A 25782-nucleotide genomic window follows, 5' to 3' on the forward strand; every position below is an offset into this window, starting at 1 on the left:
ACATCATTGTCTGATAAGACAGTGCAGTGCAAAGGTTTAGAGAGGAGTCTCGAAGTTAACTGAACTTCTCTAGAATAGATAACATTTTATTACAAATCGCTTCAAGAAGATAAACATAACTACAATCCCGTCGGTTTGACGGCTCAACGTGATTACAATATTAATAACAACAAAATTATATCACAGATGGATTGCGCGGTACGCGCACGCGTTCCATTGAGATCAAATCAAAATACTTGGCTGTCACGACAATGCACTGTGAATAATCAGAAGTTCCCGTGCGTCTGTAGGCCGTGACAGCGGCCGACCGGAGCGACACCCGCACGCCCGCCGCGTAGGCAGCACATCGCGCGCCGGTCGACTGCGGGTGGCCTGTCTCCCCGGCGCACTTGGCGCACTAGACACACTTGGCTCTCGCCTCGCCGGCGGCTATTTCAGCCTCTTCGGCACATGGCCAGATCACCTCATGCATACGGCCAAAGAGGTGCGCCAACCGACAGAGTGGGATCAGCCGCATGTGGACGGTGTCCACGTGGTCTTGCAGCTCCATGTCCGAGGCGAGCGGTGCGGAGCACTCGATGCAGAGCTTGTGCATGGCCTGGTCCAGGGCGGAAACCCCAACGGCATCCTCCTGTACGACGGTCTCCTCCACGGAAGCCTCCTGTGGGGCGGTCTCCTGTGCGGCAGTCTTCTCAAAGGTGTTCGTTTCAACGGCAGTTTCCACGGCAGTCTCCACGACAGCATCCTCCCCGATGACCTCGCCGGCAGTCTCTCCGAAAGAAGTCTCAATAATCCGATCGATGATCTCTCCAGCAGCCTTCACGACAGCAGTCTCGTCCGATACCGCTGAGATTCTGGATGTTTGGGCGTCGGTCCGTGCAGCGTCGGAGGTTGGATCCTCCGTTTCCGCTTCTGATGGGGAGACGGTAACAGTCTCGATGCGCACGGCGCACTGCTCAATGTTGAGAACACTGAGTCGCGGCAAGAGGTTGATGTTGGGCGGGTTCTCGGCCAAAGTCGACACTAAGACACTAACATTGTCGTCCCGCTCCTCGGCGCCTGGCTGCGTTCCGGATGCATCTGGAGGAAAAGGCAAGATGCATAAACACACGAGATTAATTAAGTTTGCGCCTCGGGTCATCCTCGCCTAAATGAATGAAGAGGTGAGGGGGACTGCCAAAACTTAGCAGCGAGAACGGGTGATAATGTCTACGCCGAGCGCGACCCGAACGATTCCCGAGCAAGAGTGGAGGGGGTGCTTCGGTGGCTTCGGTAGCCGCCTGGGCGAGTAGTGGGGGAGGTTAGGCAGCCGCCTAGCCGCCTATGTCCCCCCTCCCTCCACTCCAAACGAGCTAGGCGCGACCGTAGACGTTCGACCGTAGGCGGGCGGTCCGTCTCGGCCTTGGGGCGAACCTAGCGAGCCTAGGCGCGGCGCCTGGTGCTGACTCAACCTCACAACGTCCGCCGCAGTGTGTCCGCCGCTTCGTCTTTCAAAACGTGAGACGCGAGGAGGGGAGGGGCAAAGCGGCGCCGTCTGGGAGAAGGTAAAAGCCATAAAGCCATAAAGGCCATGTGGTGCAGGCGGAGAGGAGGGGAGCGCGGAATGCCCGGCCGGGTCACCCTACCTGCTAGAGTAGTTGGACAGTTGGACGTTTATACTTCTCAATAAGAATTTGCGACAACTATCCAACTATCCCTTCGCTTCTCCGACTCCGGCCGGGTATTCGGAAAAATGAACCTGGACCTGCCCGAACCTGGAGTGTGGAGTCCTTCTGGCGAGGCGGGGGTCACTGGATTCTGCAGTCCCCGCTCGGCCAAAGTGGCCATGCTCCAGCGCTGCTTGATCTCTTTGAGGCGAGCCTTGGCCTTGCACTTGGACCCGCACATGCAGTTGGCGTAGGGGCACCTCTTCCCGCTAACGTGGGTCGGGGCGTTGTGCCGCCGACACAGTTTGCAATTGAGTACCCCCAGCGGGGTACGCTCGGTCACCACGAACTGAGGCACTCTGCCTGTTCCGTCCCCGTGCTCCTCGTCGTCGTCATCGTCGGACAGCGTCAGCACGGGCACTGGAAAACGAGATGTGTCAAACGCGGCCCGGCCGATTGGACGTTGCGGGGAGGGAGCAGGGAGCGTGCCCGGGACTGGGACCAATGCCAATGCTTACCGACGGCGAGCTCAGAGTGGTCCTGCAGCAGCGCTGCTGGGGCTGTGGCCGCTGTGGCGGCCTGACCGCTGGTCGTCTGGTTGCTGCTGAGACTGGCAGCAGCTCGCTCTCGAGCCTTGCTTTCCATAAATCGCTTGAAGTAAATCCTGCGCAACACAAACGCGAATGACTCGACATGCTGACAGTAACCATGACCCAGACAGTGGCTACAGGGCGGTGGACGAACCTCTTTTCGATGCGACTCTTTGTGATGATGTCACATCCGGGGCAGTCGCAGCTCTCAAACGCACATCCCTCCTTCCGGTGGCGCGCCATGGGCGAGAGCACGCCGTGCACTTTGCACTTGCGGCAGGTGGCGGTGGCCCTCCCACACGTGGTCATGGCCGGTTGCCTGTCGTGCCCGTCGGGCGTGGATGTCATGCTGGCGACGCGCGCAGTGCAGACGGACGAAGCGATGCGCTCTCGACGGCGACGCCGGCTCAACTAACAACAAAACACTGGTAAGAAGCCTCCCGCCCCGCCGCGCCGTCGCCAGCCCGCCAGCCCGCCAGCCAGCTGCCAGTGGCTGCCAGCCTCCACAGCCCCTAACCGCCGGCCGCCAGTCAGTCAGCCAGCCAGCAGCGCCGCCGGCACCGCCCCTCGCCACCCTCGCCCTCCCTGCCCAGTATTTATGTGACGTTTCGAGGAAGAGAGGAATGCGGGGTGAGGAGATAGGCGGAGGGGACGATGAACGACGCCGTGCCCGCAGCCTGCAGCACAGACCATAAATGCCTTCGCCCTTCGTTTACGTCGTCTACACCGTAATACCCCCACCCCGTTTTCCTCACGCACGATGAACAGCCTCGCCCTCGGGTGGGATCTCTGATCCCGAAGCTGGAGGGTCGTTTATCGTTCTGGATCATTTCAACTTTCTGTTTTTCGCACCCCTACGGAACGCGCGACAGACAGCGACGATACGGTAGACGGTAATCGGCAACCCGCCGAGCCGAGCGGTTCCGCTCGCACTCAAGGAACTCTCCGTCAAGGTTCGAGAGAGACAGAGCGACCAACTGCTCTCCTGGATCACACGCTCGTGTTGAACCGATGTAACACACCGTCTACGAGCCGCGATGGGGGCATTGATCTACATTCCCGCCCAACGCTGTCCTTGCCGCTATCACTAGCGGTACTTCCCTCCCCTCCCCTCCCTTCGCGGCGCAGGGATAGGAGTGGGGGCGTCACGGGACAGGTCAGTCACTAGACCCACGGGCGGCGACAGCTACAGACATATTCAGTTGAGGATTTTCTGTTTTCACTCCCGGGGTGCGTGTGGATTCTACGCATCAAGAGGCGTGGATCCACGCCTGTCCGGGTGTGAAAACGCGTGCTCACGCCCGCCTCGCGCCTCCTTACTTGTTTCAGACGACGTTTCAGACGGCGAGGTGTGTCAGCGTGTTTTGTGTTTTCGTGAACGCTTTGCCTCGTGACCCGCCTGGACCCACCGGCAGCACCAGCTGCAGCCAGCTGACTGGAGCGGCACCTGTCTCTATCTCCGTCCAGTGCCGCCATCTCTCGGCCAGAGTTTGAACTAAGCCGAGGACCGGCGCCCGATCAGCTGTCATCTGTTCTGGTCCTGTGTTTATGATGATTAGCAGAAGACTTGCGCGCATACCTAACCTAGGCGTTGTGGGCGGGGAGCAGCGTTTTGCCGTTGCCGGAGTGAGAGGCGGACTTTCCGGACCGTCCGGACCCATGTCTTTCCGTGAATCGGAGCGATGGCGGTTTTTCCAGCACATCCTCGGCCTGGGGGGCGTGAGTGCCCGGCCAGCGAGCCACAGTTCCCCGTCCTCGCCAGGGACGTCTCGCTCGCTCTCGGAAGACGAGGGGTCAGGATACTTGTTTGGTGCAGGCGACAAGGCCAACAATTTCAGGAGAGAGAGCACCATCGACGACGAGGCCAAGGTGGTGGGTCTGCTCAAAGAGATCCTGGCCTATCAAGACACAAACATGAGCAACTGGATCATTGAGGTGAGACGGACACTTTGGTGTCTTCGGATGGTTTTTTTAATTTTCCCCTTCTCTATCCATAGGTTTTCTTTTTGTAGAGCAAAGTTAAGGCATTGTGTGCGGCATATTCCTATTTACTGAAGCCTCACAAAGAGGGATTCCTGAAAGTGTTGGCGTGCGAGTTTGCCGTTGACCACAATGTGGTCCGGAAAGCTGCTGAACAAATGGCCCAGCTACAGGTGTGTATCGAGTGTTTGTACATTTATCAATTTTTAATGCTGATTTATTTTAATGCTATGTCACTGTTTAGGAAGAGGAACATCTTGGGAAACTTTTTATGAAGCTCGAAGAGAAGTTGAAAAGTTCTCTCACCCCACAGTATTCATGGCTCTTTATGCATGTTGGTCGCTTAGAACGAGGGGTAAAATTCTTGGTGGATCTAAGAACAGATGTTCTGGTAAGTTTTTGAAAAATAGATTCACTAAAACCATTAATTTGGAGTATATTTGACACAATTTTATTACGAGCACTTTATTCGACAGGATCTATTATCGCAGCTAGAAGCCTTTGATCCAGCCCTGGTTCCAATGCAAAGACTAAACAGCACTCTTCGTGAATTGTTGTCAATGTGGTTTTCTGTTGGATTTCTTTCAGTAGAGAGAGTGACTTGGAAATCTTCTTGTGAAATGCTTCAGAAGGTAGGTCTTTATTATGCAATTCAATGGCTTATTTGGTGTTTTTGATACTTATTAAATGTATTGTTCAGATATCTGAATATGAAGCTGTACATCCTGTGCGGAGTTGGACTGACTTGAAGCGTCGAGTTGGATTATATAGAAGGTGCTTTGTGTACACACACAACAGTATGCCTGATGAACCTATTGTGGTGTTGCACATAGCATTGTGTGATGAAATTTCATCAAGTATGGCTGGGATAGTTGCTGCAGCCTCTCGTCTCTCTGGTAGGTGCATACAAGTAGGCATAATATTTCATTTCAAGATGACTGCAGTGCTGGCCCCTTAATTACTTTCATCTTTGTTCAGTTGATGCTTCCACGTCCGACATGGGTCTCCTTGGACTGAGATCTGAAACTGAGGACCCTTCTCTTGTAAAATCGGCTGTGTTTTATTCCATCACCTCTACTCAAAAAGGGCTTAAAGTAAGTTTAAAAGGAGCAAAAAAAGAATTTTAATTTTTGAAGCAACAAAATTTAAGTAAGTTAAATATAATTTTCTATATCAATAAACAATCATTAATTGTAGGGCATTGAACTTGGAAATTATTTAATCAAACGGGCTGCTCAAGAAGTCCAGGCTGAATTTCAACAAGTAACTCAGTTCTCAACTCTTTCACCTATACCTGGATTTAGATCCTGGCTCAATGATAAACTCAAAGCAGCTGATAGAGGTGATTTCCATTCAGAATTTTGATTTACAATTATTTTTTTTGGCATGAAAGAAAATTTTGACTGACTCAAAATTTTTTAGGTGAAAATGAAGTGCTGTCTCAGGAGGAAGATTTAGCCTTACAAAAGATACTAGGTCAAAATTGGCCTTCAGATCTTCAAAAACTTCTGAAATCCAATGCATGGTTGGAAAATGAAGAGTTAGTAGCTTTTTTGAAAGAACCACTCATGCGACTATGTGCTCGGTATCTTTATCTGGAAAAGCACAGGAGTGCAGCCCTTAATGGCGTTGGTGTGTATTTACATTTTAACCTATCCTGTTCTGTAGTTGTTTCATTCTTGAATCTGCTTTTGTAGTGTCCAATTATTTTTATTATTGAGAATTTGCATTGACTTGCTTATGTTTTACAGCTAATTTCCATTTGAAAAATGGAGCAGTCATGTGGCGTATAAATTGGCAAGCCGATTTGTCACCCAGAGGATTAGGAAATTCCTGTGGCATCATGGTTAACTATAGGTAAATATTGTTGTGCCAAAACTTTGCATTACCTATTTACAGTTTGGAAATGTTACTTAAGTGTTCTTTTCTAATTTTGAATTCATGTATTTTCAAACAGATACTATCTTGAAGATACCGAGAAAAACAGCCGTAACTACTTAGAACTTAATAAAATTAATGCTTCAGAGCAAGTTATGCAGCTAGCTGCCAGTGCCGAGCGTCTCTCAGTCCAGCTTCAGTCGAAGATGTGACACACAGCAAACACTGCATCCTGACAGTATCTTGAAATGAATGGATATTGATACTTGGGCAGGCAACAGTTTGCTTTGATAAAATGTCAGTTTGCTTCCTAAATGAATTGATAAATCAAAATGTTGTCATGTTGTTGCAGTCTCTCATAAGAGTTCAGGTCTTTATGTGAATAATAAGGGTAAAAATACGACTGCAAGCATATTATATTTTATAACGGCTGTGATATACCATTCAACACATATTTATTAATAGCATTTAGAATAATAGACTTTGCTGAGGCATTGCAGGTTGTATGGTTTGGTTTAGTCTCAAAGTTGAGTCATTGTGTTTGCTAAGTCATTTTTTCTGAGAATTTAGGTGGTTTTGGGAAGTTAAATATTTGTTAATGTTTATAGATCTCAATTCTCATGTAGTTCGTGACACCTTTTTAAAGATGAACTGTAAAGAAAACTTGCGTGACTTCCTATTTGTTTCTTGTTTGCCTTTTTAAACATTAATTTCAGTGACTGTTGTGCCTATTTTTGGCTCAGCTATCTGTGAATTTGTTATCAGTTTTGATTTTTTTAAGAATATAGAACATGTTTCAAGAAGGTTTCCTCGTTTGTTTGTTCCGCCACCCACCCCTATTTCAGAAATTGGACAAAATGTTTGCCTTTACAAGCCATCTCTACTATGATGTTACACCAGGCAAATTGCTAACAGACAATTTAATCTAAATGAAGAGGACAATATTACAATTTAATCTAAAAGAAGAGAAAAGTATTACCTTACAAAATTGCTAGTCAGTCTTATTTGCAATTGCAATCCATGTCGGTCGAAGTCCCCTGGGAAGTCCCAGGGGAGTCTGTGTGGAAGTGGACAGGGAAGTCCGAGCGAGGCGGGACTGCGGGTCCAGTGGAGCTCCACTCAAGACAGCGTCTCGTTGACCACGCTTCTGATCCAGTCGAGGTGCGCCGCCACGCGCGTGTACACCGAGGGGTAGTTGGACTGGCAGGGCTCGCCGTGGGTGATCGCGGTGGTGAAGAGGCCCACCACGACGGGCCTCTTCTTGGCGTCCCTCACCACAAGTGGCGCTCCGCCGTCGTCCTGACAGAACAGATAATGGTTGCAGACTTTTTTATTGTCGTTGCTTTCGACTGGTGATGACCGGTGATAACTCACTGCTTTCTTCTTTTTTTGTGACTTACGTCGCAGGGGCCCGAGCCCTTGGTGTCGGCGCAAATGTGGTTCGTCTTGAGCGAGCCGGTATGCTCGGACACGAATAAGCGGAGCCGGTAGCACGTCGGGAAGCTCATGACGGTGGTCGTCTCCCACTGCATGCGTTGCATGTCCCTGTAGCCGAACCCGTCTGTCCGCAATCACAAAGCGGGTTGAGTGAAGTAGATCGAGCCGCCCTTGTTGAAGCTGGTTGGCACGTTGGCAGGGTTGGTACTCACCAGTGAGGTGGTGCCCCCAGCCGCCGACGGTGGCGGCCATGCCGCTGTACCCCTTGTACCAGTTCTCCTCGGGCAGGTAGGCAACTTGCACGAAGTCTGCATGGCAACACACACTCGTTTGAAAGGAGCTACAAAATTGCACTGAAGCCTGCGCGCGTGCCCGTAGGCGTGGGAGACGCCATCACCTTCTGGCAGACATGGCAGGCGGGGAATCAAATGAATGCCTAAGTAATGCGTCCGTGTGGGGCGTCCGCTGAGGCGTCCGCTCAGGCGTCCGCGTGCTTCGCGATTCCGGGAAACGAGAAACTAGAAGCGCCACGGGTCGATGGGTTCAGATTCACAGACGTCGAACGTCGAACGACGGCGCTGTTACCGAGCAGGCTGCTGGTTTGAGAATCCAGCCCCTCCCCTCCCCTTCCGAACACGGGGCTGCACGCTGCGCTAGACAAAGGAAAGGGTGCCGTGCATCCCCACCCCACATTGATTCTTCGCCATCGTCCGTGATTATGCTGGTTGTTAGTTTGTCGTCTCAAGTGCCTGTCAGTTCGCCTTATCTGCTGCGGCTCGCCGCGGCACGCCAGCCGCGCAGTCCGCCGCCGCCAATTTCGAGTCTATTTATTTTGCTTCGATTTCTCGTCGGTTCGAAGTGCTGTCCTCACCGTTGAGCGTGGCGGGCCTGCTGAGCTGGACGAGCCCGATGTCGTTGAGGTGCGACTTGAGCCAGACCCACTGGCCGGGCCACTTGGGGTGCACGAACACGTTGAGGGCGGGGATGTCCTGGCGGGAGGCGTCCTGGCTGTCCCTGTCCACCACGCCCAGCGTCACCATCAAGCCCACGTAGCTGGAGACGGGGAAATAAATTAGCCACACCGCTCGGCTAGCCGATGAACACACAACACCCTCGACGTACTCGGCGACGCTGTCCGCGTTGGTGAGCACCCACTCGGGGTGGATGAGCACGCCCGTGCCGAAGTTGCGCAGAGGGTCCTCGTCGAGGCCGCGCGTCAGCACCTGGTACGGGAACTGGCCGGGGGCGGCGTCGTGGCCGCCGATGAGCGCATGCTGCACAGAGGGCGTCGTTAAGGCGTCGCTAAACGTCACCCAAGGGAACGGCACCGTGCCGTGGGGGCGAGTACCCAGTACCCACACTGGAATGCAGCAGAGACAGCAGCAGCGCCCACACCGCAGCTACCGCGGCCATGGCGACGAGAGAGAGATTGAGTGGGTTTGACGGTTTGACACACGCCCAGCAGGGGCTTGCGGGTACTTGTCTTTATCAGCCCGCTGCGCTCTGCGTGCTACGCTCGCTGCGCCCGGAGCGTGGCGAGCACGTCGCGCGCCACTTGATGCGGACCAGTCCGCTCCTTATCCTGAGACTTTATCCTGTACACTGATTTGCATCATCGCGCTTCGCGACAGTGTGACCAACACCCGCAAAGAGTGAGACACGACACGCGCGGTTTTGGCGCGGCGAGCGCCGTGTTCTGCCAACTGGAGGGCAGGGCTGGACGCAACGTGTCATTAGGGGCGAGGGGCGCCGGCACACTGCCTCTGTCGCTCTGCCTCTCTCGCACCCACACGGGGCGCCCCAGGAGCGCGAGAGAGACAGAGCGACGAAAACGACTCTCGGAACCAGTCTGCAGGGACGCCAGGGACGCGCCCTGTCGTCACGATGCATGGCAGGCGTGGCGCGGCCCGCAAGCCTGTGATTTTGCCAGCCGGGGCCCAGCCCCCTTCCCGCGCGGGCTAGGACTGCGGGGTGGCACCACTACCGCGTCGGCTGCACCGAGGGGCGGACAGCCTCACTATACTCACCATGAACCAGGCCCACGCGGGGTGGTTCCCGGCCGCGCCCGTGTCCGCCAAGCAGGCCATGGTCGGCTTGCACCCCAACGTGCCCACCCTCAGGGCTGTAAGTCACAGCCTCGGTGTGGTTTTGCAGTGTTGCTGCCGGTTCGCTAAGGTTTCCCTTTGACCCCATTCAAGCCGCCGTTGTTCGCCGGCAAGCCCAGCGCCGCGAAGGTCCCGGAGGCCGCCGCCGCGAAGGTCGCCGACGAGGCGGACGGAGTGCTGGCGCTCCCCGTGCTGCTCATGAAGTGCGTGTTTCTGTGGCCGGACTCGCAGAACGTGGTGACGCGCTTCATCGCCAACAGGATCTACCCCTTGAGCATCTCGGTGCTGATCCTGAGCAGCCTCGGCTACATCGTGGAGGGCAACTACGAGAGCGGCATGACGGCGCTCACCAACTTCGGCGACGCCCTGGCCAGCACCTCGTGCCTGCTCAAGCTGCTGCTGCTCTCGCGGGAGGGGCCGCAGGTAAACGCCCCACAGTGGGCCAGAAGACAGGCAGGGGCGGCCAAAATCCTGGGCGCGGTTTGAGCTCCACAGTAGCTAAATGGGACTTGAATCGAACGTGTGACCCCACCAATGGATTGCTCTCCCAACGGTCACACGCTCGGTTTGAGTCCCATTTAGCGACTCTGCAGCTCGAAACACGTCTAGAATTTTGGCCGCCTCCACCGGTCGTCTGGCCCACAGTGCACCCTCCACGCTTTCCGGGCCGTTCTTGACGCGCTGCCAACTCGTTCTCGGTCCACTTCTAGCTGGCGAGAATGCGGCGCCGCCTGCAGACCGACTTCGCGGCCATGGAGGGCCTGGCCGAGCCCGAGGCGTCGGCGGCCAACGCCCACTGCACGCGGCGGTGCCGCACCATCTCGCTGCGCTTCATGTTGTTCTACGTGCCGCTGTGCTCCAGCGCCGTGGGCGTCATCATCCTCAACGCCTTCAACCCGCCGGAGAAGCGGAAACTCACTTTCGACGTGCCGCGCATCCTGGTCGTCAACGACTTCTTGTACTACCCGCTCGTCTCGCTCGCCGTCATGGCCTGCACCACCTTCTACTTTTACAGCGGTGAGCACCTGGAGGACGGCCGGGACGGCCTTCCGAAGAGTCTCTCTCGCACCTCTACGGATCGCCGCATGAGTGCGACGGAGACAGGGCGACGAAGAGACTCTTCGGAATGGACCTGCAAAGCCACATGGTGCTTGCAGTGGGCTACGACGCGCTGTACCTGTCGCTGTGCAAGCACATGAGCTGCAAGTGCGACATCCTGACGCTGATGCTGCGCCGCGCCGGCCAGCGCGCCGCGCAGCGCCCCAGCGCCGAGGCCGCGAGCACCAGGGCGGTAAGCACCGCCAGCAGGCCGAGTCCACGCACAGCGTCGCGTCGCTGCGTCTCTCTTGCCCATCACGAGTGTGAGAGAGACGGAGCGACGACGGCGCAGTTCGGAGCAGCACGCACCGCTTGCTCGTGCAGGACGCGAAGCAGTACAACTTCGAGTACTGGAAGGACGACGGGTCCGCGATGGAGGCCGGCTCCAGGAACGGCCGCAGGGACGAGGTGCAGGAGAACCTGCGGACGTGCGTGCTGTACCACAACATGATCATCAGGCTGCGCGACGAGGCCGAGAGCATCTTCGCGGGGGTGTCGCTCTTCCAGATGGGCTACATCTTGCTGGGCCTAGGCATCCCGGGGCTGCGGCTGCTTCGCGAGGTACTCGACTCGCAGAGTGGACACTCGCAGGCACGGGTACAGTCACCAAAGAAAATGTTGTGCCGCAGGCCTCTTTCAAGCCGATGGACGTCATGTTCCTGGCGTTCTACGCGGGCTGGAACTTCTCCCAGCTCCTGTTTTACTGCTGGTTCGCGGACGAGTTGGCCGGGGCGGTGAGAAGTGCGAGCGTGATTACTCCAGAGAAACGATGCCCAATTGGGGTTTCAAAAAACTCTTTTGTTCGCACGGCGGCACGGCGGCACGGCGGCATGGCGGCACAGTCCGGGAGAGTGGGGGTGGCCGCGCTCGCCGCCATGCGCCCCGCCGAGATGGACGACGACGTCGACGACGAGCATCCCGCAGCACGACGAGACCGACGAGACCCCGCCATGGTGAACCTGAGCAAGGCGGCCGGCACCACGCTCAGGCTCATCATGATGCGCGCGCAGCACCCGCTGTACCTCACCGCCGGCAACTTCGCCAACATCACCCTGGAGCTGTACCTCACCGTGAGCAGCTCGGACGCGCTTCTGTCACAGTGGCGCGCGCGGAAATTTTGAAAGGGATGGGGTCAAACCACGCCTTTTGCCCACCTTCAGGCGGAATGTGTCGCAATTTGCTTACATCGCAGACAGCTGTCTAGTGCCAAACGGGCGGTCATGAGCCCCGGGGGGCTGACCTCCCCCTTACGCACTGTTCTGCCTCTGTTCTGTCATTTCTGTTTCCGCCAAAGTGCAACAAGCGAGGAGGGAACAAAATTGGAACCATTATGGCAGAAATAAGTCGTGTGTGTCTACGCAGGGTAGGGTGACTGCAGATAGCGCGATATATAGTAGGATCCTAACATGCGCAGTCGTGGATTCTCGAGTCCGCGATGAGAAACCACAACTTTTTAATGTTCTTTGTGAGAAAGGGGGAAATGGCTGTCGGTTTGCGGACGCGGCCTCGCCCTATTCTCTCTCTACAATTCGGGATTGAGCTTCGACGAACCGGTCCGGTGCCCCAGACGGCTCTGACGGCCAATCATCGATATCAAAGAATGCGGTGCTGACCTGCAGCACCGAATCCATCTCGACCATCCCCGGAGTAGTTGTCCGTGAACTGCGAGGTGAACTTGTTTTTCTTTTTCAGATAATAAGGAAATCCCAGTCCATTTACTCGTACCTAATTCGGATGAGGTAGTCCAGGCCCCCGGCTCATCCTCCCGGCCTCCAGATAGTGGCTCCGCTCGGCCAGTAGAATAAATTTCATACGAATAACGCTTACGAATCTACATTTATTCCGATGCTCCATCAACTCGTTTTCAACGTCGTCAAGGGAAAAAAAACCTACACACAGTATCACAACAAAGACGTTAGAAGAATGGTGTCTTTTATACACAAGTGAGGGCCTTAACATGTTTATTTTTAAAATCACAGAGATAGCTCACTATCATGGAAACGAAATTGGCGCCCGTCGAGACACGCAAAAACTATGCAAATTACGGTTTTGGTTTGACGCGCGGCGGCGACTGGAGTCGCTTGTTTGGACCACAGTCGACTAACGACGGGTTCCTTTATGTCCATCAGTCTTCCCTAGGGGGCGGCTAAACTTGATTTTCGGCTTCGGCCGGCGAGCTGGAGCCTTGGCTGGAGCCTGGAGTCCGAGGCTCGCTGCGAACACGTGCCGCCCTCCCCTACACGTAGGCGTACTCCCAGGGCACCAGGTCCGAGATGTTGGTCAGGATGCTCTTGAACACCTCGGCGACGGCGTCCGCGATGGTGGGTCCGATCTCCTGCGTCACTTCGCGCCAGTTCTCGTTGATGAAGCGGTTCATGTTTTCGCCTGCGGGCAAAATCACAGCTGTAAAACTTGACCCGGACACAACGCCTCCACCACCGCTCTGTCTCTGTCGCGCTCATGGGTCGTTCCGCAGGGGTGCGAGAGAGATAGAGCGGCGGAGCGCCTCGTCTGAATAGAGTGGCAGGACACGGCGGCGGCTGTTTCGACTGGCACGCGCGGCAGTCCGGTTCCCACGGTCTGCAGACTGACTCCGAGAGTCGGTTTCGTCGCTCTGTCTCTCTCGCACCCATGCGGGACGGCCCATGAGCGCGACAGAGACAGAGCGACGAAAACGACTCTCGGAATCAGTCTGCTGAGTAAAAGATGCAGCCCACCGCCTCGCTGCGTTCGTGCGTCGCGCGTCGCGTGCCTCCGCACGGGCGCGATGCGCGGCGGGGGCGGGCCGGGGCAGGCCCGGCAGGCCGGCTCGGCAGGCCGGGGCGTCGCCAGGCGTCGTCGTGAGTTTGATGAGCTGGTTGACGGGCCGGACAAGGCGGCACAAGGCCACCGCGAAAATAGAGCCCGAGCGAACCTTTTCGGAAACCGCAGGCCGCAGGACGTTCGCGACGGTCACGTCGCGACCACTCGTAAAACACTCACCCAGCAGCTTGTCGCCGTTGAAGAGGTTCTCCAGGCGCACGTACACCCGGGTGGTGTCGAAGCTCAGGTTGCTGGACACCACCTTCATGTAGTCGCGGCCGTCGGCGCGCTTGTACAGGTCAAAGTCGAACGTGTAGTTGAACTTGCAGTTCTCTGCAACATTCCGACATGGCGCGATTAGCAGTGGCGGTGCAGGCACGCTGCGACGGTCGGCGTGGTCGCCATGGGGCAGCCTGGGACAACGGACAACGTCCTTGCGTTTCAAATTTACAGCCAATCTTGTCCCCCCTCCCCGTCTCCCTCGAGTCCCGCCATGGTGCCAGGTCCGGTCGGCCCGGTCGCCAGGAGGACGCAGGGGTCCGCACTCCTGCAGTTCCTCCCAAAATGCACGCAAAGGTGAACGAACTTTCCTCCACACTCTAAAATATTTCATTACGTTCCATTTTACACGGCTTTTGGTCTACTTTGATGCTCTGTATGCACTAAAACTCGGAGTTCCACGTGCACGCTCGACTTGACAGTGTGCTTCCCGTGGAGCAACCCCAGGGCGGCGAGGCGGCCAGGCGGCGAGGCCACCCGGGTGCACTTGCTGCTGGACCTGTCGCCGCTGCAAGCTGCAACGCACTGCAACGCGCGAGTCACTGCGCCACTCTGTCTCTCTCGCACTCATGGGGCCTCCCGTCAGGGTGCGAGAGAGACAGAGCGACGAAAGCAGTGTCCGAGCGGCGCAGTAGCCTGCCAATGGACGACGGGACGGTCTTGCCAACAGGTGCCGGGTACCAAGTCCCGGCGCTCTGCCGGCTGCCTGCTTCGCGCTGCTTTGCCACGTGCGTCGGCCGTCGGCCGTGGGGCGTCTTCCTTGTGTCCAGCACCACCTGCAACCGGCTGTCCTTCTCGCGCCCCTGCACTGTGGGCTAGAAGACCGGTGGAGGCGGCCAAAATTCTAGACGCGTTTTGAGCTCCAGAGTCGCTAAACAGGACTCAAACCGAACGTGTGACCCCAGCAATGGATTCCTCGTTCGGAGAGCAATCCATTGGTGGGGTCATTTGTTCGGTCCGAGTCCCATTTAGCGTCTCTGGAGGTCAAAACGCGTCTAGAGTTTTAGCCGCCTCCACCGGTCTTCTGGCAAATCCACTGTGCGCAGGCCGCGCTGCACGGCGCTGCACTCACTGAGCGTGATGTTGGCGGGGCCCGTGCCGGTGATGGGCAGGATGAGCACGTTGCCGGTCACGTTGTAGATGCCGCCGATCTCCACGGTCTTGCCGAACAGGTTCCACTCGATGTGCTTGCCCTTCAGGTCCACCCTGCAGAGCAAGGGCAGCGGTTTGTCAACCCGATTCTCGCCAATTTGCAACCGCATAAACATTCGCAACAGGAGAACTTGGCACTTACTTGGCGGACTGGAACTCCATTTCGGGCAGGCCGAAGACCTGGGCCTCCTTCATGTGGATTTTGAGTCCCACCGACCTCGTGCCCTGGGTCACCCGGAAGTCGTACACTGTCAGCGGGTTCAGGTTCGGGATCTTGTACTTTCGGTCACCTGTCAGGACACACGTATGCACAGGTAGCTGAGGTTCGGGTTGGCATTGGGTTCCCGAACGCGCCAACCGTTGTCGGGTCTGGCCGAGGGGCAGGGCTGGGCTGGCGGACGGCAGCCCAAGTTCAGGGGCAGCCACTCTCGCGCCGCGCCGTGGCCGAAGAAGGCGCCGAAGGCAGCCGGCTGCAGCGGTTTGTCCGGAGGCGGGCAAAGCCAAGGCAAAGCCAAGGCAAAGCCCAGGCGAAGCCTCGCGCGCAAAACCGAAGGCCTTCGGCATGCCTTCGGAGCGCCTTACGAGGGCGGGGTAGGCAGCACCGCGACACTCCGGTGCGTGGAGCGCTGGCGGGCGGCCTACGCTGCTGGGCGCTCCACCGCCACGAGGTTGCCGACAACGAAAGCCGACTGGCTGACTCCGCCTTCGCCTTCGCCGGCTGGCCGGTCGGCTGGCCAGACACTTACCGTTGATGAAGTGGGGGATGGCCGCCCTCCCGGCCTTGACCACGCAGTCGTTGAGGTTGGGGTCGTCCTTCTTGCAGGCCGTGATGTACGAGGCTGTAACACGTTCATGTTGTTGCAGTTTGAGGGGGACCGGACCGGCCGAGGGACTGGCCGGGCCGATGGGCCGATTACAGGGTACCGGGTCCAGGCCTGGGCGATGCCGGCGATGCACTGGTGCCGGCTGGGCTGGGCCGGGCCCTTGGCCGGGCCGCGGCGTCTGCATTTTGTGTACTCAAAACCGGAACGGGGAAAAAATGCAGGCTCTGGCTTCGCCGGCTCTGCAGGCTCATTCCAAAACGCCGCTTGGTCCCTCCGTCTCTCTCGCACCCCCACGGAACGCCTCGGCACGCCCCGTGAGTGCGAGAGAGACAGAGCGACCGAGGAATGAGCCTGCTGCCACCAAGGTCGGGGACAGGAACGGGACGGCTTCGGTAACCTTTTATTATTATTCATAGGACCGGCCGGTCCAGACGACCGGTAGACGGCGAGAGAGGCTGCGGATGCGGACATTTCAGCCGCGAATCCGTGATGAGCTGCAGGTCAGTAGTGCGGCCTGCGGCGGCGCGGCGGCGCGCCGCTACCGGTGTACCGCACCGCCTGCACTTGCACTCTCCGTCCTGAGTCAAGCAGCCAAGCGTGATGCAACCCAGCCTCGGGACCATATTCCAAGTGCGACCAGTGTACCCATTTTCAAATGATGCTACTTGACCAACACAGATTAATCTTGTCGTTCTCGACATTTCTACGGCCATCTTTATTCACGCAAACAATCCAGTGTCCAGTTTCATTGTACATTGAGGACAAAAACACGCGTGTAGACGTTCCACAACACTCGTAAAAAAAGATTTTTTTTTTTCAAAAAAAAAAAGAAAAGAATAACCCATAACTAAAAGGTTTGACTAAAACATCCCCATTTACTTGCTTTTCAACTGAAAAAAAAAAACTTGTTTTTGAAAACAAAATAAAAATTATGCGCCACATGCAAAAAAGTGGCACGAAACTTTTAAATTTTAAAAGAGGTTCTTTCCTTCAGGATTGAAGTGTCACTGAAAGCACCTTGTGTTCCGCGCCTACATCGACCGTCACCCTCCGGACGTCGCCGTCGGTACTGTCCCCGTTGGCGTACTCACGCATCTTGAGGGCGTCTGCGGTGCCGGGCAGCCCCACGAGGGCCACGACGGCGGCGAGACCCAGCAGGGCGGCGGCGCTCCACGGAGTCATGGCGAACGGGGACCTGACGGGGAGGGTCGGGCTTGGGCTTTTTCGGCTCGGCTTGGCAGACGGTCGGGACGGGTTGGCCAGGCCGTGCGTTCGCGGCGCTGCTCGGCACAACACTGCGCCGCCGGGACACCCGCTCACCGACCAAGAGGACTGGAGTCCGGCTGGACGCGGCCTGGACACGGCCTGGACACGGCGTACCGCGGCGGACCACAATGAAATAAGACGCAGCCGGCTTCTCCGCCTTTTTATTTATAACGCCACGGCGGACGACGGTGCGCACACATACGCCATCTCCACTCACACACACACTGACGCCGGACGCCGGCTTCGCGGCCTTGCACGCGGGCTCCTCCGTCTGTGTGTTTTCCCTGCTCAGTGCGTGTGTATGTGTGTGTGTGGTTGTTGCGGTTATACAAGATTCTATAGTGAGCGCGCGCGAGTGTGTGTGTGTGCGTAGGGTAGGGGGAGAGGGGAGGGGAATCGATTGATTATGTGTAAACATAGGGTTGGAGACGCATCGGGTGCAAACATATTCAGTAATCAGTTCTGCCTTGAGACGTTCTAGTCGAATGCGTCACCTGCCTTGTTTTAAAATTGAGGCGTCGAGGAGTCCGGGCTCAACGAAGGGCGACAACTAACAGTCGAATGGGGCGGCCCGCGGGTGGGGGGACTCTTTCCTCTACCGATTTGTTTAAGACATTCCGGACCGGTATAATTGAGCTCTGTGACGTTTCCGAGTACCGTGTTGTAGCGGCGGATGTGCCTAAAAGATGAAAACGGTTAGCATCGCGCGAATAAGCCACTTCATTCAAGCCCGGCCGCAAGTCCCCGCCGCCCTCCTTTCCCGCCTCGGCCGTTCAGAGGTTCGCGCCGAAAACGAAAATGAATGTACGCGCCCGCCTCGCAGGGTCAACATCATCTCCCGCCGGGAATACTGTCGATTTTCGTCTTTTTTTTGTGGGTCTTGAAGAAATGCATATTCAAAAACCTGCACAGGCCCGTGACGACCCCAAGGCCACGCCTCGTGGAATTTTCCATCCCTTCCCTGATTCCCCGGAGCGAAATGGATTCCCTGCGTCGGAGGCCCTCCAACGGGACTGGCAACGTCCAACGTCCTTAGTCGCACTGCCAGGACAGAAGCGCGGAAAGGGTCCCTGCACCACTGCAAGACTACTTGTCCGCACTCCGCCACGCACAGATGAGCGCGTGCTATTGAACAGTGGCGCTGCTTGGGGATCCAGTCAGGTGTGCCAACATTGGCTCCCTGACACTCGTTTTGCACTCTCGTTCCTTTTGCTCCACCGTCTTCCGTTCTTGATTGTGTGTCATTTTATTGCGTGTCTCGTAAAAAGTAGCCTCTTTTTCTTGGTCGCCTTCATTAAAGTTTGGCGAGTTTGTTGGAAACTTTGTCATCCTCCCGAAGGCACACAACATTTGTTTACATGATACACACATGACAGAAGACTAGCAGAAAGCAAACTAGGTTAGGGGCGTTTATTTTGTTTCCTGTGTAGTTTAGATCCTTTTTGAGGGTGGGAGCGTTCGACGATCTTTGACAGCCCCCAGCTTTAGGTTTAAGATTGGTGAGCAGACACGTTGTGATGCGGGTGCACCGCAAAATAGTGCTGCCCGTCACATCTCGGGGTTGTTGACACTTCCATTCAACATCCTTGTCTGCTGTTCAAATTCAAGAATTAAGGTGAATATGCTGCAGTTCATGTCCTTTCTCCATTTTATCTTGTGACTTTGATCGCACTGCTGCTGTGGGCGATCGTTCCTGTATCTTTGTTTTTGAATTTGCATTTACTATTTACTACTGTTTGGCTGTCATTCAAGGCGCACAATGGCTGGCAATGCTGGCCCTGCTGGCCCTGCTGGCCAGACACAGAGTGATGTAGCCACTGCTCCTGCTAATGAGGAGACTCAAGATGCCAGGTATGTACATCACATCATTGGTGCCTATTCGAATTTTGAAAAACATAAAATTATCTTAATGGTTTGTCCAGGAGTGAACCATCAGTCCTTGCCGCTCGTGACACATGCAGCGAATACAGCTTATCGAGTATGTCAGCCCAAAGCACTGGAGAGGAGTGCTTCCGTTCTCCATGCCATGCCGAAAGTAGTATGGCCCGCATGGAATCATATTTACAGCTTAACCAACTCACTGACGTAATCCTTGTTGCTGGTACGTCCTTGTCAATTTGCAGTTTTCAACATATTATCGTTTCATAACCAATTTACTAATTTTTTACAACTTAATATTTGTCTATTACAGGAAGCAAGCGTATTCCTGCTCATCGTCTGATATTGTGCGCTGGCTCAGAATATTTCTCTGCTATGTTTACTAGTGGCCTACGAGAAACAAATCAAAGTGAAGTGGAATTGCAATTTGTTGATGGCAATGCTCTCAGTTCATTGGTTCAATATTGTTATACAGGCATGTCAAATTTATATTCAGTTTGAGCTGGATTCTTCATTAGGTCTGGTATGTCTTAAATCCTAATAATTTTTCAGGTCGTGTGGAGCTGCGGGAGGACACTGTAGAAACTCTACTGGCAACAGCTTGTCTCCTTCAATTGCCGGCTGTTGTAGCGGCATGCTGTGCTTTCCTCAAACGACAGCTTCATCCTTCCAACTGTATTGGAATTTCTTTGTTTGCGGACCAGCAGGGATGCGTGGATCTACAGTTAGCAGCTTATGCATACACCACAGTTAGTTTTTAAAATGAAGTTGCAAGAAGCTAGCATCTCATTGTGGTTTTTCTATAAAATTTGATTTTTTGTTTTGTTTCAGGAACACTTTATGGAAGTGGTCTGTAACCAAGAGTTCTTACAATTGTCTGCTGAGGAGGTTGCAAAACTTCTTGCATCTGATGATCTTAATGTTCCATCTGAAGAGGCAGTTTTCCTTGTATGTCTTGGTGGGATCTCTTAGCCTCTATATGAATTTGAATGCCTTGATTATTTATTCACGATTTGTTCCAGGCTCTCATGGGATGGGTTAAGCATGATTTAACCAACCGAAAGAATGACTTAGTTCTGGCTAACTTACTTGGTCTTGTGAAAATGCCTCTCCTTCCACCATCAGTGAGGACTATTGTTTTATTGAACTGTTAATCATTGTTATATTCTGTATGACACAGTCTCTTTCTCTTTTAAAGTTTATCGCTGACCACATTGAGACAAACCCACTGTTCAAAGATGTTCGGGCTTGCCAAGACCTCATAATGGAAGCTTTGAAGTACCATCTTCTCCCTGAGAGAAGGCCTCTCCTCCAATCTCCCAGAACCCACCCTCGTAAATCAACTGTTGGCTTTTTGTATGCCATCGGGGGAATGTATGCTAAAAAGGGTAAGTACATAATGGAACAATGATGAAAAAATATTGAAAATTATAAATTTTTCTCTTTTCCAAATTTATACTTATTTTTTAAAAATTTGTTCCAGGTGCCACTAACATTGAGAGATACAACTTAAGGTCAGACTCGTGGCATCATGTCGATGAAATGAATGGACGGCGTTTGCAGTTTGGTGTTGCTGTTGTAGATGGCAAAATATTTGTTGTGGGTGGAAGGGATGGGCTAAAGACTCTAAATACTGTGGAGTACTATGACCCAGCCACTAAGACATGGATATTTTTACCCCCAATGTCCACCCATCGGCATGGTCTAGGTGCTTACATTTATCAAACTTTGCTTCACCTGTCTAATTGCTTTTTCTGTAATCGTGATTTTGCTCTGTCCAGGTGTGGGAGTTCTTGAAGGACCTCTCTATGCTGTGGGTGGCCATGATGGATGGAGTTATCTTAATACAGTTGAGAGGTGGGACCCACAGTCATCTCAGTGGAGCTATGTTGCTCCTATGGCATACCAAAGATCTACTGTTGGAGTTGCAGTTCTAAACAACAAGTAAAAAGATTTTTTCACCGTTACTTATGTCTATTTATGTATTTAGTTTTATTCAGAAGTTTCTAAATACGGAACTCATTACATCACAGGTTATATGCAGTTGGAGGCCGAGATGGGTCTTCTTGTTTGCGATCAGTGGAGTGCTATGACCCTCACACAAATAAATGGATGCCATGTTCACCCATGTTGAAAAGACGTGGTGGAGTGGGAGTTGGTGTTGCAAATGGCTACTTGTATGCAATGGGAGGTCATGATGCTCCTGCCTCAAATCCATCAGCGTCTCGATTTGATTGTGTTGAGAGGTGATTATCGCAACATGTAAACTCTGTAATGAGTCTGCCTGGAAATTAAATTTTTAATCTGTCTTTTAAATGATTTAGGTATGATCCGAAGACTGACACCTGGACAATGGTTGCGTCAATGAGCCATGGCAAAGATGGCATTGGAGTGGTTCTCTTTGGTGACAAGCTGTTTTGTGTTGGAGGCTATGACGGCCAACACTACAAAACACTAGTAGAAGTTTATGACCCTCAAACAAATGAGTGGACACAGGTAAAGCAGCAGTGCGATAAGAAAGAGCATGGAAATATTGATCTAACATGGACAATTTTCACCTAATTTTGTCTTTTTTGTGTTTGCAGGCTGCTCCTCTCAACACAGGTCGGGCTGGAACTTGCCTTGTAGTTCTGAAAAATTAATGTTTTCCTGGTGATTTTAACAAGCTGGTAATTAGAGCATAGAAAGAAGCATTACAATTTCTGTTTTAAATGTTTTGTTTTTGTGTTTTGAAGTATAACTACTCCTTGAATCATTCCTATGATTGTAGTAAAAATTTGATTGGGTAGAAAAATTCACTGGTTTTGGTTTATGGTTTCTGTTCCATTTATAGTAGTTGTTCCATAAAATTGTATTCCACCTAACTTAGCTACATTCCTTTAATGTTGTTGGTTGCAACAGGAATCTTTTCTATGTTTTTTGATTGTTTTTTATTTTTTTGTGTATGTGTGTTTTTACACTGGCTGTATTCCATGATCTGTTTAGACAATTAAGTTAGAATCTTGTGGAAATAAGTTGTGGTTTATACTCAAGACTTTCTATTTCTAGCAGATTCAAAAGTCAGTATATATGTAAACTGTGATTTTAAAATAGTTCAACTGCTTTATTTTTAGGTGTGCGCATTGCTTATGTGCAATCTTTGTTTTAAAATAAGATGACTGAGGCATTGCCTCCAACAGCCTCGCAAGCTGATCATATTCACCAATAAACTAGAACCACACTCTTTAGAGTATTAACATTGCACTTTGTAGAATTACACAATTGCTCTTTGTTCGTAGATTAGAGATAAAGGTGAATTTCAACTACAATTTTTTTCCATAGATTACATATGTGCGTATGTAAAATGCTTGTGGGCCATGTAACATGTTTTGCAACCGTGATCTTTGTACTGAAAACCAACAAGAGTGTCATTGTACACTTTTGTTATATCATACTACATTGGACCAAATTATTAAAAAAAAATTCATATCTGTTCCTACATATGTAACAGCAATAGTTTGAATCTGACAATGCTCATTGTGTTCATAAAATAAAAACTTGTGAGTTGGTTTAAAAAAAAATCATTTGTTACTGGGATTTTAAGTTTAATTTGTTGGTATGTGTAAGTTAGTTTGAAGCAGCCCCCTTTAATCCTCATCTTGGTGTTAATGCATCCATTGTATTTCTGGGACTGTTCATATCTGTTCACTGTGATTATTTTTGATTTTTTTTATTAACTAAATTAAAGATGGAAGCTGTAGAATGTGAAGTATGTTGTTTCTCATTTCTTAGGTCAGGTCCCTTGATCAATTCCTTATGGTATCACGACTCTTAAAGTTAGGCAACACTACAGAACAATACATTACATTAAATTAAATACATTACATGACAGATTGAAGTTCTCACATTCGGGCTCTTCACCCCGAAATGGCATACGATCATGTGTGGTCTAGCCTTTAATGGTAATGGCAATGATGGGTATGCACTCCCGCAACGCCGCACTGTTCGGCGGGTCTGCCTACCCCGTGTTTCGCAGGCGCTTCGCCCCGCTTGAGGCGGCCACTGCACTAGGAACGAAGGGTGGACAGGAAGGTCTGGCACGCGCCCTCCGAAGGCAGGCACTGGCCGAAGGCCTCCAGCAAGAGGGGCTCGTCCTTGACGGCCGACTGGAAGTCCTTGAAGGACACCTTGCCGTCCTTGTCGTAGTCCAGCTTCTTGAGCGCCAGCTCCACGAGGTCCTTGACGCCCTCGTCCGGGTCGTCATCCTGAGGCTGCTTCACGAGGCAGTTCCTGTGGCACAGAGTGACGAGTTGATCTCGTCTTTACGCGAAACGCGCGAGGACAAAAGCCATCGGGGCACCGGGAGTCGAACCCAGGGCGCAAGCCCACGGGTTTACCTCAGCAGGTGGAACATCTCCTCGCGGCTGATGAAGCCGTCGCTGTTGAGGTCGTAGACGCGGAAGCAGAAGGCCATGCGCTCCTCGGTGTCCCCCTTGATGAAGACGGACAGCCCGCACACCCACTCGTCCATCCGGATGACGCCGTCGTTGCAGCGGTCGAAGGCGCAGAAGATGCGGTCCATCAGCACCTCCTCCGTCACCATGTCGAACGTGTTGTGCAGCAGCTCCCTGAACACCACTCGGTCCAGGCCCTGCAGCGCATGCGCGTACCGAGTTACCAAAGTAAATAATCGAAAAATTGTCTGTTCCCGGCTCCCTGTTGGTCGGCGCGGCGACTCACCTCCGTGACCACGGCCGAGTTGGGGGAGGGCAGCACGGCCGCGGCGGGGTTCCCGTTGTGCGCCGCGGCGCCGGAGTTGTGCGCGTGGCTGGTGGCCACCAGCTTGCGGTACACCCTGCACAGCGAGTCGATCTCCTCCCTGCGCAGTGCCACAAGTTGCACAGGTGCGGAGTTAAATTGTCAGCACGGCACCGGCACCCCGCACCGCCACTCACTTGGAGAAGTGCGTCTTCCGCTTGAAGTACTCCATGAGCTTGGCCGACGTCTTGCCGTTGTTGCTGTTGCTCTGCTGCTGGGCCCTGGTGCGGCCGCCGCCGCCGGCCCCGCCCCCGGCGCCACTGCCGTCGCGGCTGCCCTCGTCCATGGCCGCCGCCGCCCCCGGGCAGCCCCGCCCCCGGCACCGCCGCACGCGCCCGCGTCCGGACTCAGCCCCTGCATGCAGGAAGTGCAGAGCAATCAGAATGAGGCCCGCCGCCGCGCCGCTCCGCTCCGCCGCCCCGCCACTGCAGAAGCGGCGCCGCCAACCAGGGTCGCATTGCAGCCCCGCCACCCTGATGCTGGCCGTGGCCCTGGCGCCCCCTGGGGTCTCTGAGGCCCAAGTCGAAAGCAATGCCTCGCCAGTAGACAAAAATTCCAACGGTACATCAGGGTTGCCAATCTCAGCCTGCCTGCTAGGCAGGAGAGTACCTTGGCTTTGCTCTCGAGCTAGGCAGGCTGACGTGGGCGACCAGCGCGGGAATTTTTGTCCAGGGTGTGTCGTATGTTTCTCCGCGGCGGCCGCAGCGGCACCCCATCGCATCGCCTCCCGTAATGCCGATGTTGCCGGAGTCATTGATCGCAATTTCCGAAAGTTGGATTTCCGCTGGGGATGCCCCGCGCCGGAACAAGGAAAAGATTGAACCCCCCCTCCCCCCGCGGACGAAACACAAAGGCACCGGGGCTCCGCCGCCATTGGGCCCGGTGCGCGGCTCCGCGGCACGGCGGCGCGCGCGGAATGGGACAAGACGGATGACTTTCTTTCGTGTGCGCGGCGCGGTCCTCCCTGCGGACTGATTCCGAGGGTTGTTTTCGTCGCTCTGTCTCTCTCGCACCTATAGAGGATGTACCATAGGTGCGAGAGAGACGGAACGACGAGTCGGCTGGTCTTCCCCCGGAGCCGAGTTACTTTGCCGTCGTTGACGTTGCTACGCTGCATGTCGTTGTTCTTTTTCCCGTCTTTCTCGTCTCGTAGGGCGTATTGGCGCGACCCGGCCGATGCACAGTGGGCCAGAAGACCAGCCGAACCGGGCCGGCGCCAGACAACACAACAACAGCGAAGCGACTTCTGTCCGCTCTATTTCTCTGTTTTCCGATGAGCAGCTGCCAACTCGACATGTTCGCTTCTCACGCGAATGTCTCCCTTTTTCCGTCACGCCCTTCCTTTCCATTCCATTCCCTTCCATTCCATTCCGCCACGTGCACCCCGCGTACTCCTGCCGCACTCTATTTCGTTCGGCCATGGTGCACAGTGTGCCAGAAGACCGGTGCAGCTGGCCAAAATTCTAGACGCGTTTTGAGCTCCAGAGTCGCTAAACAGGACTCGAACCGAACAGGTGACCCCACCAATAGATTGCCCTCCCAACGAGGAATCCATCGGTGGGGTCACACGTTCAGTTCGAGTCTCATTTAGCGACTCTGGAGCTCAAAACGCGTCTAGAATTTTGGCCGCCCCCACCGGTCTTCTGGCCTACTGTGATGGCAGGCTGATGCCGAGAACCGCGTCGTCGCAGTCTCCCTCGCCCCCTTCAGGGAGGCCCCATGAGAGCGCGAGGGAGACAGAGCGACGAGAGCTCTGCTGATGACGTTTGTCGTCTCCGCGATTCCCATTTCGATTGTTCGCTTCGCGTCTACCTCAGATTACGGTTCTCGGGCTCGCGCTATTTTCATTCAAGTCATCGGCACCGCCACGGCCGCGCGCTCCAAGACGCGTCGCTTGAAAACAACACGCCGACGCCGCGACGCGGCAGTCTCTCTCGCGCCCAGACGAGACGCCCTATGAGTGCGAGAGAGACAGAGCGACGAAAACGACTCTCGGAATAAGTCTCAAGCCCACGACATGGCCCTCACGCTCGCGAGGGAGAGTCGAGCC

The 25782-nt window shown here is 54.0% G+C and overlaps 7 protein-coding genes across 8 annotated transcripts; 3 read left to right on the forward strand and 4 right to left on the reverse strand.

Moving 5' to 3' along the window:
• Positions 1-55: 55 nt before the first annotated feature.
• LOC117652321 lies at positions 56-3746 on the reverse strand. Its single transcript, XM_034397146.1, has 5 exons — positions 3557-3746; positions 2391-2647; positions 2165-2310; positions 1755-2066; positions 56-1080 (listed from the first exon to the last, which is right to left on the reverse strand). Exons 1-5 carry the CDS (start codon positions 3710-3712, stop codon positions 398-400), a joined length of 1554 nt encoding a protein of 517 aa, XP_034253037.1. The 5' UTR covers positions 3713-3746; the 3' UTR covers positions 56-397.
• A 15-nt stretch (positions 3747-3761) lies between these two features.
• Positions 3762-6897, forward strand: LOC117652319 (malonyl-CoA decarboxylase, mitochondrial-like). The gene is made up of 10 exons (XM_034397144.1): positions 3762-4171; positions 4249-4389; positions 4461-4607; positions 4693-4848; positions 4917-5112; positions 5195-5310; positions 5414-5558; positions 5639-5848; positions 5968-6073; positions 6174-6897. The coding sequence occupies exons 1-10, from the start codon at positions 3785-3787 to the stop codon at positions 6304-6306; spliced, it is 1737 nt and encodes a 578-aa protein (XP_034253035.1). The 5' UTR covers positions 3762-3784; the 3' UTR covers positions 6307-6897.
• Positions 4645-9049, reverse strand: LOC117652322 (chymotrypsin-like elastase family member 2A). Of its 2 annotated transcripts, XR_004588152.1 has the most exons (7): positions 8891-9049; positions 8654-8805; positions 8403-8584; positions 7744-7839; positions 7495-7655; positions 7074-7393; positions 4645-5242 (listed from the first exon to the last, which is right to left on the reverse strand). XR_004588152.1 is itself a non-coding variant. In XM_034397147.1 (6 exons), the coding sequence occupies exons 1-6, from the start codon at positions 8942-8944 to the stop codon at positions 7214-7216; spliced, it is 825 nt and encodes a 274-aa protein (XP_034253038.1). In that variant the 5' UTR covers positions 8945-9049; the 3' UTR covers positions 6889-7213. The 2 variants fall into 2 exon arrangements, 1 of the variants encoding a protein (XP_034253038.1); XM_034397147.1 differs by lacking the exon at positions 4645-5242 and having other exon boundaries at positions 6889-7393.
• On the forward strand, positions 9050-12529 carry LOC117652320. Its single transcript, XM_034397145.1, has 7 exons — positions 9050-9655; positions 9730-10059; positions 10347-10653; positions 10794-10927; positions 11059-11295; positions 11364-11804; positions 12427-12529. The coding sequence occupies exons 1-7, from the start codon at positions 9560-9562 to the stop codon at positions 12475-12477; spliced, it is 1596 nt and encodes a 531-aa protein (XP_034253036.1). The 5' UTR covers positions 9050-9559; the 3' UTR covers positions 12478-12529.
• A 22-nt stretch (positions 12530-12551) lies between these two features.
• Positions 12552-17184, reverse strand: LOC117652608 (protein takeout-like). The gene is made up of 6 exons (XM_034397655.1): positions 16883-17184; positions 15714-15806; positions 15110-15257; positions 14888-15021; positions 13717-13869; positions 12552-13119 (listed from the first exon to the last, which is right to left on the reverse strand). The coding sequence occupies exons 1-6, from the start codon at positions 16971-16973 to the stop codon at positions 12971-12973; spliced, it is 768 nt and encodes a 255-aa protein (XP_034253546.1). The 5' UTR covers positions 16974-17184; the 3' UTR covers positions 12552-12970.
• A 1028-nt stretch (positions 17185-18212) lies between these two features.
• LOC117652463 (kelch-like protein 5) lies at positions 18213-22683 on the forward strand. Its single transcript, XM_034397407.1, has 13 exons — positions 18213-18672; positions 18810-18908; positions 18980-19158; positions 19249-19410; positions 19488-19684; positions 19767-19883; positions 19958-20059; positions 20134-20323; positions 20419-20643; positions 20717-20879; positions 20969-21181; positions 21260-21431; positions 21521-22683. The coding sequence occupies exons 2-13, from the start codon at positions 18817-18819 to the stop codon at positions 21575-21577; spliced, it is 1869 nt and encodes a 622-aa protein (XP_034253298.1). The 5' UTR covers positions 18213-18672; positions 18810-18816; the 3' UTR covers positions 21578-22683.
• Positions 22676-23958, reverse strand: LOC117652464 (EF-hand calcium-binding domain-containing protein 1). Its single transcript, XM_034397409.1, has 4 exons — positions 23870-23958; positions 23655-23793; positions 23312-23565; positions 22676-23204 (listed from the first exon to the last, which is right to left on the reverse strand). The coding sequence occupies exons 1-4, from the start codon at positions 23902-23904 to the stop codon at positions 22982-22984; spliced, it is 651 nt and encodes a 216-aa protein (XP_034253300.1). The 5' UTR covers positions 23905-23958; the 3' UTR covers positions 22676-22981.
• Between the last annotated feature and the right edge of the window lie 1824 nt (positions 23959-25782).

This window comes from Thrips palmi, unplaced genomic scaffold (genome assembly GCF_012932325.1).
Source record: "Thrips palmi isolate BJ-2018 unplaced genomic scaffold, TpBJ-2018v1 HiC_scaffold_7, whole genome shotgun sequence".
In the NCBI taxonomy this organism is placed as follows: domain Eukaryota; kingdom Metazoa; phylum Arthropoda; class Insecta; order Thysanoptera; family Thripidae; genus Thrips; species Thrips palmi.